General features: G+C 45.5%; 1 protein-coding gene across 1 annotated transcript in view; it reads right to left on the minus strand.

Moving 5' to 3' along the window:
• The window catches only part of ipo11 (importin 11), a 199,547-nt gene that overhangs the window by 145,342 nt on the left and 41,712 nt on the right, over window positions 1–12,493 (minus strand). The window contains exon 7 of the mRNA XM_084456899.1: window positions 9,956–10,014. Coding sequence (XP_084313025.1) covers window positions 9,956–10,014 — 59 coding nt within the window. The remainder of the gene's footprint in view (window positions 1–9,955; window positions 10,015–12,493) is intronic.

Below are 12,493 nucleotides of genomic sequence, written 5' to 3' on the forward strand. Positions count from 1 at the left end.
GCTACTTCATACCCAGCGTACTTCATACCTGCCCTCAGAGAGCTGAGTCCCTGTCTACTTCATACCTGCCCTCAGAGAGCTGAGACCCTGTCTACTTCATACCTGCCCTCAGAGCTGAGAGTCCCTGTCTACTTCATACCTGCCCTCAGAGAGCTGAGACCCTGTCTACTTCATACCTGCCCTCAGAGAGCTGAGAGTCCCTGTCTACTTCATACCTGCCCTCAGAGAGCTGAGACCCTGTCTACTTCATACCTGCCCTCAGAGCTGAGTCCCTGTCTACTTCATACCTTCCCTCAGAGAGCTGAGTCCCTGTCTACTTCATACCTGCCCTCAGAGCTGAGTCCCTGTCTACTTCATACCTGCCCTCAGAGCTGAGTCCCTGTCTACTTCATACCTGCCCTCAGAGAGCTGAGAGTCCCTGTCTACTTCATACCTGCCCTCAGAGAGCTGAGTCCCTGTCTACTTCATACCTGCCCTCAGAGAGCTGAGTCCCTGTCTACTTCATACCTGCCCTCAGAGAGCTGAGAGTCCCTGTCTACTTCATACCTGCCCTCAGAGAGCTGAGTCCCTGTCTACTTCATACCTGCCCTCAGAGCTGAGAGTCCCTGTCTACTTCATACCTGCCCTCAGAGAGCTGAGAGTCCCTGTCTACTTCATACCTGCCCTCAGAGAGCTGAGTCCCTGTCTACTTCATACCTGCCCTCAGAGCTGAGAGTCCCTGTCTACTTCATACCTGCCCTCAGAGAGCTGAGAGTCCCTGTCTACTTCATACCTGCCCTCAGAGAGCTGAGTCCCTGTCTACTTCATACCTGCCCTCAGAGCTGAGAGTCCCTGTCTACTTCATACCTGCCCTCAGAGAGCTGAGTCCCTGTCTACTTCATACCTGCCCTCAGAGAGCTGAGTCCCTGTCTACTTCATACCTGCCCTCAGAGAGCTGAGACCCTGTCTACTTCATACCTGCCCTCAGAGAGCTGAGAGTCCCTGTCTACTTCATACCTGCCCTCAGAGCTGAGTCCCTGTCTACTTCATACCTGCCCTCAGAGCTGAGTCCCTGTCTACTTCATACCTGCCCTCAGAGCTGAGTCCCTGTCTACTTCATACCTGCCCTCAGAGCTGAGTCCCTGTCTACTTCATACCTGCCCTCAGAGAGCTGAGTCCCTGTCTACTTCATACCTGCCCTCAGAGAGCTGAGTCCCTGTCTACTTCATACCTGCCCTCAGAGCTGAGTCCCTGTCTACTTCATACCTGCCCTCAGAGCTGAGTCCCTGTCTACTTCATACCTGCCCTCAGAGCTGAGTCCCTGTCTACTTCATACCTGCCCTCAGAGAGCTGAGAGTCCCTGTCTACTTCATACCTGCCCTCAGAGCTGAGTCCCTGTCTACTTCATACCTGCCCTCAGAGAGCTGAGTCCCTGTCTACTTCATACCTGCCCTCAGAGCTGAGTCTCTGTCTACTGGACGGCACAGCGCCACCCGGAGGATCCAGCAGGGAAGTCAACTACAGGTATAACCCCAGCAATGACACGGGCACTCATGGCGACATTCATCTATAATTAGCTTTTTTACACCTGAACCTGCACGTTACAATCAAATGAACAGATCTGCCAACGCTGCTGCCCACAGGCTACGGAGTGAGGAGCTGATAAACAAGGCGTGTCACAGCCCCTCTGTGCCTCCACTTCAGAGTCTGTCAGTCTAGAATCATCTACAAATATATTCAGCTCAGAAATGGAGAGACAGAGAGAGAAGAGTTCAAGTTTTTCAACACTTTCCACGGTGTACCTGATCTGTTATGCCAGGGTGGGATCTACGCCTTCCAGCCAAGTCATTATCAGGCCCTGCCCCGGGCTACTGGGAGGTGCATTAAGACAGTGTGTTGTGGTTCTCCGAGCATCAGATGCCGGGGCTAGAAGGTAACGTGACTAGCGTTGCTCAGGAGTCTCTCATCTCATCTCAGTCAACTCCTAGGAGAGGCGCTTCAGCAAGTTCTCTTCAGGCTTACCAGCTTTGTGTTCCTAGCATAGCTGGACTGTGAGATGAAGAGGAATAGCATTGGACTATTTCAATATGACTTGACTGGAATCTGGCTCAATAAATCAATGAGCTCACAGAGCCTGAGATTCTCTCATATTAAACTCAAAAACTAAAATCCCATAACACAGTGATGTGCAAAACAATGACAAATCTTTTGAAAATAATGGACAAAAATATCTCTAATCTTAATGACAATCATTAAGACATGGTTAGCTGAAGGTTACACAGTGTAACCTTCACCCTGCAAAGCCTGCCAAGGCATATTAGACATGACGTTGCCAATCGCTCATCCACTCATCCATCGCTCATCCACTCATCCATCGCTCATCCACTCATCCATCGCTCATCCACTCATCCATCGCTCATCCACCCATCCATCGCTCATCCACTCATCCATCACTCATCCATCGCTCATCCACTCATCCATCGCTCATCCACTCATCCATCACTCATCCACTCATCCACTCATCCATCGCTCATCCACTCATCCATCGCTCATCCACTCATCCATCGCTCATCCATCGCTCATCCACTCATCCATCACTCATCCACTCATCCATCACTCATCCACTCATCCACTCATCCCACCATGTCAGGAGGACCAGGGATGGTGATATTAAAAACCAAGTGAGACGATATAAAGATATAATGAAGACAAAGCAGTAGAATCATTAAAAAATCCATCTGTTAGTAGTTTTAAAATTTAAAAACAAAAGAAAAAAAGGCTTTCTTAATGAGCAAAATCGCCAAAATTTCCAAGTTTGGCATCGTTCCCATGGCAATGTTCCGAAAATGTTCTGCCACATACCTGCACACACCCCACCTACTGTATGGACATCTGTGATTGGTTGAGAACATCTAAATATGTGTCCCAGTGTAGCCGACCACCTCCAGCTACACCACATCATCCTTCCACCACATCATCCTTCCACCACATCATCCTTCCACCACATCATCCTTCCACCACATCATGGCTTCCACCACATCATCCTTGCCTAATTCATGCACCTGCTCTTCATCCGTTAGAATCACTCCTCTCTGCCACTCGTTAACTCGCATGCCTTCCTGGCAGATGTGATGAGTCACCTGATCAGTTCAACTGTGATTACCTTCTTTAATGCCTGCACATAATTGATTCCAGGTCAGGGCCAAGGTCGACAGAACGCCTCCAGAAAGAGTTATGAATACTACTATTAATTGGAGGCTAATGACAGCGGGAGAGTATAATTGGAGCTTCAGCCCTGGGCAGGAGTGTTGCCGAGGCTGAACCCTGGTCAGGGGAGGTATGAATGGCTGGAGACTGCTGCTGAACAGATCGCTAGATAGTAAGTTAAAGGACAATGAAAGATTGATGAAAACAACCATTTCGCGGCAGAAAATAGATTTTTAGAAACTGCATTCTAGGTGCCCCGACCACCGCCATTACATGGATATACTGGCTCACGCTGGATTTTACATTTCTTCTACATGCCTCCGAACTACACCAAAGTGATCTCGGTGAGTAAAACGTCTTATAATATGTCATAAATAAGGTCCAGGTTGTCAAAAATGAGCATTGTCCTTTAAAGAAGATGCATGGTCACACAGGCCAAGAGTACGAGCAGGGAAGGTACAACAGCCTCTAAATGTTGGTGGATGAGTGAACAGCAGAACATCATGTTGGCAGCTCCTCTAAGAGTGGCACACACATTAAATATTAACACTGATCCATTTTCACTATTGATTTATGAGGGAAACAAGCAGCTAGCAAACCCCGCTAATGTCTTTTTAATGTCTGCATGTCTACCGTTGTGTAACCTTCAGCCTGCCAAGCAAAAGAGCTGGTCATTAGTGCCATAATCATAACTGCATGCTGTAAACAGGCCCTTAATTAATCATTCATATGATACAACTACACACATTCTCTCTCTCTATCATTCTCTCTCTCGATCTCATTCTCTCTCTCTCCCTCCCTCCCATTATCCCTCTGTTTATCTGACAGGAACGACTGCAGAGAGATCCAAAGAATGACCAAGGTGGATCAGAGGACAAGGTGTAGCATGGTTTCCTCCAACCTAGGGTTGGACTATTTTCTAGATTGACCGATGAGAGAAATGTTCCATTTAATTTGAACATGAACTCTCCCTCTCTCCCCCCTGTTTACGACACAGAGAGAATGTGGCTCCTCACACTAAATGCCTGGCTATGCAAACCTACTACTGACTCGGTGACTAGACAAATGTGGGTGGTATTATCCATCCATCCATCCATCGTCATCCGCTTATCCGGGGTCGGATCGCGGAGGCAGCAGTTCCAGCAGGGGGCCCCAGACATCCCTTTCCCTAACAGCATCAACCAGCTCTGCCTGGAGAATCTTTAGCCGCTCACAGGCCAGTGCGGAGATGTAATCCCGCCGCCTGGTCCTGGGTCTACCCCGCGGCCTCCTCCCAGCCGGACACGCCTGGAACACCTCCCTAGGGAGGCTCCCAGGAGGCATCCTCACTAGATGCCCGAACCACCTCAACTGGCTCCTTTCGACGCAAAGGAGCAGCGGCTCTACTTCTCACCCGATCTCTCAGGGAGACCCGAGCCACCCTCCTGAGAAAACTCATTTCGGCCGCATGTATCTGTGATCTCGTTCTTTCGGTCATGACCATAGATGAGGGTGGGGACGAAGATAGACCGGTAGATCGAGAGCTTTGCCTTTTGGCTCAGCTCTCTTTTCGTCACAACAGTGCGGTAAAGCGACTGCAGAACCCACCAGCTGCTCCGATTCTCCGGACAAACTCCCTCTCCATAGTTCCCTCACTCGTGAACAAGACCCCCAGATACTAGAACTCACTCGGGGTAAGGACTCATTTCCTACTCAGATTTAGAAGTGCCTATTATTCTCATCCCAGCCGCTTCACACCCGGTTGCGAACCTATCCAGAGAGTGGTGGAGGTCGCAGGCAGAGGATGCCATCAGGACCACATCATCTGCAAAAAGCAGCAACGTGATCCCCACCTCAGCGAACTGCAAACCCACCTCCCACGACTACGCCTCGATATCCTGTCCATGAAAATCACAAACGGGATTGGTGACAAAGCACAGCCCTGGCGGAGGCCAACCCCCACCGGAAAGGAAGACGACTTACTGCCGAGGACAAGGACACAGCTCTCGCTCTGGGTGTACAGGGATTGGATGGCCCCAAGTAGGGACCCCCTCACCCCATACTCCCGCATAACTCTCCACAAGACCTCTCGAGGGACCCGGTCTCCAAGTTCACAAAACACATGTAGACAGGTTGGGCAAACTCCCAAGCCCCCTCCAAGATCCTTGCGAGAGTGAAGAGCTGGTCGGTGGTTCCACGACCAGGATGAAATCCACATTGTTCCTCTTCAATCTGAAGTTCGACTATCGGCTGGACCCTCCTTTCCAGCACATTGGAGTACACTTTCCCTGGGAGGTTGAGTAATGTGATGCCTCTATAATTGGCACACACCCTCTGGTCCCCCTTTTTAAATATTGGGACCACCACCCCAGTCTGCCACTCCTTTGGCACTGACCCGGACTACCACGCAATGTTAAAGAGGCGTGTCAACCAAGACAGCTCCTCAACACCCAGCGGCTTCAGCATTTCTGGACTGATCTCATCAGTCCCTGGGGCTTTGCCACTGTGGAGTTGTTTGACTACCTCAGTGACCTCCTCCAGGGAAATTGATGATGACCCCCCATCATCTTCCGGCTCTGCCTCGATCGTAGAGGGTGGATTAGTCGGGTTCAGGAGTTCCTCAAAGTGCTCTTTCCAACACTCAACCTCCTCAGTTGAGGTCAGCAGTGTCCCCTCCTTGCTGTATACAGCTTGGATGGTCCCCCGCTTTCCCTTCCTGAGGTGCCTGATGGTCTTCCAGAAACACTTTGGTGCCAACTGAAAGTCCTTCTCCATGGTTTCTCCGAACTCCTCCAACACCCGCTGCTTTGCCTTGGTCATGGCCGAAGCCGCAGCCATCCGGGCCAGTCGATACCCTGCAACTGCTTCTGGAGTCCCCCGGGCTAACATACCCCGGAAGGCCTCCTTCTTCAGTCGGACGGCTTCCCTGACCACCGCTGTCCACCACAGAGTCCGAGGGTTACCGCCCCTTGAGGTACCTATGGCCCTCAGGCCACAGCTCACAGCCGCAGATTTAGCAATGGAGGCTTTGAACACCGACCACTCATGCTCGATGTCCCCAACCTCCACAGGGATGCCTGAGAAGCTGGCAATTGAAATCTCTCCGGACAGGCTCTTCCTCCAGACGTTCCCAGTTCACCCTCATTACACGCTTGGGTTTTCCAGGTCTGTCCAGAAGCTTCCCCCGCCATCGAAACCAGCTCACCACCAGATGGTGATCAGTGGACAGCTCTGCCCCTCTCTTTACCCGAGTGTCCAAAACACATGGCCTCAGATCAGATGATACGATAACAAAATCGATCATCGACCTTCGGCCTAAGGTGTTCTGATGCCAGGTGTACTTGTGGGCATCCTTGTGTTCAAACATGGTGTTTGTTATGGACAAACCGTAACTAGCACAGAAGTCCAACAACAAAACACCACTCGGGTTCAGATCGTGGTGGCCATGCCTCCCAATCACGCCCCTCCAAGTTTCTCCATCATTGCCCACGTGTGCATTGAAGTCCCCCAATAGGACAGTGGAGTCCCCTGCAGGAGCCCCAAATAGGACTCCACTTAGGGTCTGCAGCACAAACCACAGTCAGAGTCCCCCCCCCCCCTTCCCCACACAGTCCTAAGGCGCAAGGCGGCGACCCTCTCGTCCACTGGGGTGAACTCGAGCACAGAGGTGCTCTGCTGGGGGCTAGCTAGTATAGCCACACCTGCCTTACGCCTCATATCGTGAGCAACTCCGGAGAAGAATAGGGTCCAAACCTTATCCAGGAGTTTGGTTCCAGCGCCGGTACTGTGCGTGGAGGTTAGCCCCACCAGATGTAATTGGTATCGCTCCACCTCCCTCACAAGCTCCGGCTCCTTCCCCCCCAGCGAGGTCACGTTCCATGTCCCCAGAGCCAGCCTTTGCTTCCCGGGTCCGGTCCGTCGGTGCCATTGGTTTATAAATAAGTTTGCGCGAGTCCTTTACTGCCATGCCGTGGTAAAATAGAATCTATAATCGCAGCTTTAAGATGATGTTTGAATGAGGTCCAATAATGTTGAACCGTTTGACGTCCCTGTGTCCAGATCAAAGCCCTCAGGATTCCTCCTATCTTGTATCTCAGTGGAGAGACGTTCTTTTGGGAAATCAAGTCAAATGAAAAGGAGATTTTGTGTAGTTGGGGAGAGTCCATAAAATGATCCTTTTACATTGGACACACACCTGAAATACTGCACTGGATCTCTTTCTCTTCTGATACATTTTCAGTTCTCCTAAGACGAGAACGAGGGGTTCCATCAAACGACCCCTGCTGTTCTCTTTACAGACCACTCTCCTTATGAAAGATAAATGGAGGGACAAAAAGAAAGCCAATTATGATTTCAATAGACCCCAGTGTGGGCACTGTGCAAATGATTCCATTAACTCTGAACCACAAGAGCCTCTCCCGCGCAACCCCAAACCCAGTCTCTCTTCACGGGAGAAACCATATTAACTGTTCTAAGATGACCAGGCACTTGGACTGGCTATATACAGTGCATCCAGAAAGTTCTCACACACCTTCACTTTTTCCACAGTTCCACATTTTCACAAACGCTTATTGGCACCTAGTTCTAGTTGAAAGTGGGGAGATTAGTCAGCTGCAGACCAGGAACAGAAACGCCTTTGTGTGCTCACAGGTTTTTGGTCTTTGTTCACAGGGATTTCCCCTCGGGGATCATGAATACACTGAAATGGTTTGAATACCTACACAATTTTTAGGTTACTCTGTAAAGAAAGTGAGAGGGGGATGATGACATATGATACAAGTATTTGTTTTTATTTATAATGTTGATCCTACACTATCCATGCGAGTTATCCTATGCTGACTGATATTTCTATTTGCCTACCTGGAACAGAGCGAAACGAAGTGTGGAGAAAGGTCTGGCTTTGCGAGACTATCCTACCTACCTATCTGGATCAAACTCTCAGTTCTTTTAAATCAAGACTGAAGACTTTCTTTTTGCGGCTGCTTTTTATTAAATCAAAAAATTATTTATTTATACACTGCAACTGTAACTTTTATTCCTGTATTTTATTTGTCCTGCATTTTGTTTTAAATGTCCTTTTTTGCATTTTGTTTTATATGACCTTTTATGTGTTGCACTTTGTCTTGATGCTTTTAATGTCTCATGCAAAGCACTTTGAATTGCCTTGTTGCTGAGAGGCTGTGTGTCAGTGATTTTATAACAGCTAGGGGGCGTTGTTAGGCACGACGCGAAGTGGAGTTTATTGCTTTTATACAACGGTTACTACAGCTATTAGTGTAAAATAAACACACAGCAATGTAAAATATGAACATTTATTCAAAACGAAGCATCATTCCCTCAATTCCGCCGAGCAAAATAGTTCCCTTAACAAAAGTGTTGCCAAGCAACAGATGCATTCGATGGAATGTTCAGTTGTTTTGAAAAAACACAATGATAGGCCTACAATGCATTGGATCTCCAACTAACACCTCGGTGAGTTTCTTGTCTTTGAAATTTAGAGTTTAACATGTTTTTTGAATGATTTTTCACGGGGCCCACCCACATCCATTGTATGACCAAAACGGTGGTAGAGCAACTGATTGATTTTCCCTTTAATACTCCTTTAAGTACTTGCAACTTCGCAGCTTTGTATCACATTCAACTCACTTTCCATCGCCACCGCCCAGGTCTCTCCTGGACTCTGTCTTGGAACTTAGTTCCCATCCCAAAGAGATTATTGGCAAAATCTACTATTTACTTAGCTCCTACCATTTAGAACCCCTGACACACACAAAAAGACAATGGGAAGTAGAACTAAATGTGGAACTTTCTGATGATATGATATGGCAATCTACGCTAGATAATATACACTCATCTAAAATTTGTCTGAGACAAAGTAATACAATTTAAAATTGTACACAGGCTGCATTGGTCTAAAGCGAGACTGGCCAAATTTACACCAATATCGATTCTAACTGTGATCGTTGTGGAACAACACCAGCCACTGTATCACATGTTCTGGCTCTGCCCAAAACTAACAGATTTTTGGCAATCTATATTCAAATTCTTTTCTGACATTCTAGACATACCCTCATGCCATAATAGCAATATTTGGCACGGTACCACAAGATCTCCATCTCAACCAATGTGGCAAAAACATGATAGCATTTGCTCCAACTTTCAGTTTATGGATTGGAGATCTTATGCATCACCTGACCCTAGAGAAAATACATTATGCTACAAGAGGTTGTGCCCTCAAATTTTACCCCATCTGGCAACCAGTTCTGGATCAGGTTGGCAAGATGGACACCTCAGATATTTCAAGTGTATAGATTTAACCCTACTTTTTTATTTCACATCTTTATAATATACATTTATGACCTTTTCTTTTTTCTCTCTTTTTTATTTGTCCTCTTTTGTCTTTTTCGTTTTCTTTCTATATTTCTCTGGGTTTTTATACACGTTTATCATAATTTACCATTTAAACATGAACATTGATGTCACACTGAATTTGTAATAGTGCAATGGGGTTGGGTTTTCAGTGGGAGGGGATTTTGTATATGAGTATTTGAAACTGCATTTACAATTGTATTTTGTATAACTTGAAAACTAATAAATACTTTGAAAAAAATGAAATGAAAAGATAGCATTGGTCAAAAAATGGGGATGCAAAAGCACACGTTTGCTCCCCCCAGGGGGTGCTGCTGCTTCGCTTGCTCCATTGCGCAGAGATGTTTGACAGCGAGGCCACTGCCACAATCAGTGTGTTTGTCCTTCTGGAGATGACTCTTTCCTGGGTTCTCACACTCACCATCACTTCCATGTTCTGTTGTGGCTCCTGGAAACCATGGACTGTCAGCTTCCGAAGGACTGGTGGGAAAATACACACACAATGTTTGGTTATCAATTTCCACCTATATAGGTGTGTGTGTGGTGATATCCTCCCCGGAGCTGCTAGTGACTTTCAGCGTTCAGACATGAGCTACATGCAGGGACATTCCCATGTTGTGCCTCTACAGACATGCCATGGCATGACAGCAATCCCAAGTTAGATGGCGCAAGAGACAGCACAGTTGTCATTGCCTGATTTAACGTTATTGAAGCGACAAACTTAATTTGGACCTGAATGAACCCGTAGGCTACATCGTATGTAACACAAAAGTATCTTTGCCTTCAAACAAACTTGAAGAGGTGGATAATCAGACTTTGCTTTGCTCTCTAAACGGAAAGTTTTCTTTAAAAAAAAACTCCCAGATGGGACAGTACATGAGTGGATAGTGAATATCTTTAATAAAGGATTTGCATGCCATCGAGGCAGTTTTAGCCTAACATATCATCTCAATGCTTAACACGTTAACATCTGTCAGCCCCAGTAGCAAAGGCCTGAACTATTTTACACAAGAATATATCCATGATATTTGGATTTCAGACAGAGCAGATGACAATGAGTTGATGCTAGTTGGCCATGTATGCGGAAGGCACAAACTTTGGATTGAAATTCATCAGAACAAAGTTGTGGAGTCTAATTGCACATGTAAAGTAGGGTGAGTAAGTTAGTGACATCAATTCTTAGAAAAGAAGCCTGTGAGAATGATCTGTTAACAACTAGCTACAGGCTAATTACAGTAGCTACTGTACATCAAGCACCTAACGCTACTAGCTTTGTAGCTTTTTTTGTTGGTGCTGCTGGAAACTGATGTGTGGAGGGAGGTGTGGAGTATCGTGCAGCTTGTTTTCTTATAATTACCATGGCCATGTACCTGTACCATTATGATACAGCAGCAAGCAGGCCAGTTTTCTGTATGTTTTAAGAACCGTTTTCTTCAAACTAATGTCTAACCTATGATGTGAACACGATGCGGGACAAGCTTTGTTTGTGGGACATCTGAGGCATGGTGTTAAGAAATCAAGCAACCTTACTGGTTATTATTCTCTGCGGGATTGACAGGTCAGATCATGTAATTAATTAGATTTTTCTCTTTGTTTGACAGCCCTAATATATATATATATATATATATATATAATATATATATATATATATATTATATATATATATTAAAAGGGCTGTAAATTTAAAGTGTTAATTAAATTAATTAGGTGGGCTAGCTTGTAGCATTTTTACCCTTTTTCTAACTTGTCGCTATGCCTACAGTTTTAACAGCTTGTACACATTATATATCGAAATGTGCTGATTCGTACATGTAATTATCGAAGCTGTGTGACAGTTTTCGCAGTATGACGATTTGTTCGGCAACTGCGCTCCCCATTGAAGCATATGGCGAGTGAGACCGTGAATTGTGTGTTCTGTGCTTTGTTGCTGTAGAGCAGTGCTGCTGTGGTTGCTATGGCGGCAGTTCACATATTCTTCAGTTAGCTGTGACTGATAAAAAGTTGTTGGTGGCTTGTCATCGAAAATCTATTCAATATCCTGTTATAGGCGTCATAGTTCTTAAGTTAACTTGCATCAGCACCCTCATTAGTGTACTTGAATTCTAACCCTATTTGTACTGTAACACTACTAGAGTTTTATAATCCTTCTTCTCAATGCTAAACATGTTAAGAGCTCCACAGCTGTAAGCCCCAGTCCTAGCGGGCTTTGCCAACCCACACTCACCGATGGGCTATTTTGTAGCCTAACTGAGAGGCACATTATTTATTCGGAGTAATTTGAAACCCTGACACAGCCTAAGATCATTTTAAATAATAATGAATAAAATATTGACTTCTAAAGCCACCTTTTGTTGTATTTTCAATTATTTACTCACCAGCCGCAATAGTGTAATGTCTTTGAGTTAAAATATCCTAATTTCAGGGTTTATGCCAGAAAGAAATGGATATGCGATCAATGTGATTAATTAGGTTAATTAATTACAGATCATGTCATTAATTTGATTCACTTTTTTAATCGTTTGACAGCCATGATATATACTAATAAGTGTTTTCTAAATTATATAGATAATATTAAGACATACTTTTTATTGCAAAAGGCGGCATTTATTTTCATAGTCCATATGACAGAAGCCCAAATGAATTAACCAAGTCCAACAATGTCAAAGAAAAAATCCGTAGGCTAGTATTATTCTTACAAGTTGTAAAATTATATTCTTGTTTTTATTTTTTTAAATATTTTTTTATATCATATGCTGTTTTTGTTGCTTTTCATAAAATCAAGACCATGGCTACACTTCGCAATGCGGATAAATAAATGTGCATCGGGTACTGTATGTCATAGGCCTACATGTGATATATATATATTTATTTTATTTTATTTTTTTGGGGGGGGGGATTATTTCTATAGGCCGACAATGAAATGAATATGATTATGATCAAATGTAATAATGTAATGGCA

Source organism: Borostomias antarcticus, assembly GCF_949987555.1.
Source record: "Borostomias antarcticus genome assembly, chromosome: 23".
Taxonomy (NCBI): Eukaryota; Metazoa; Chordata; class Actinopteri; order Stomiiformes; family Stomiidae; genus Borostomias; species Borostomias antarcticus.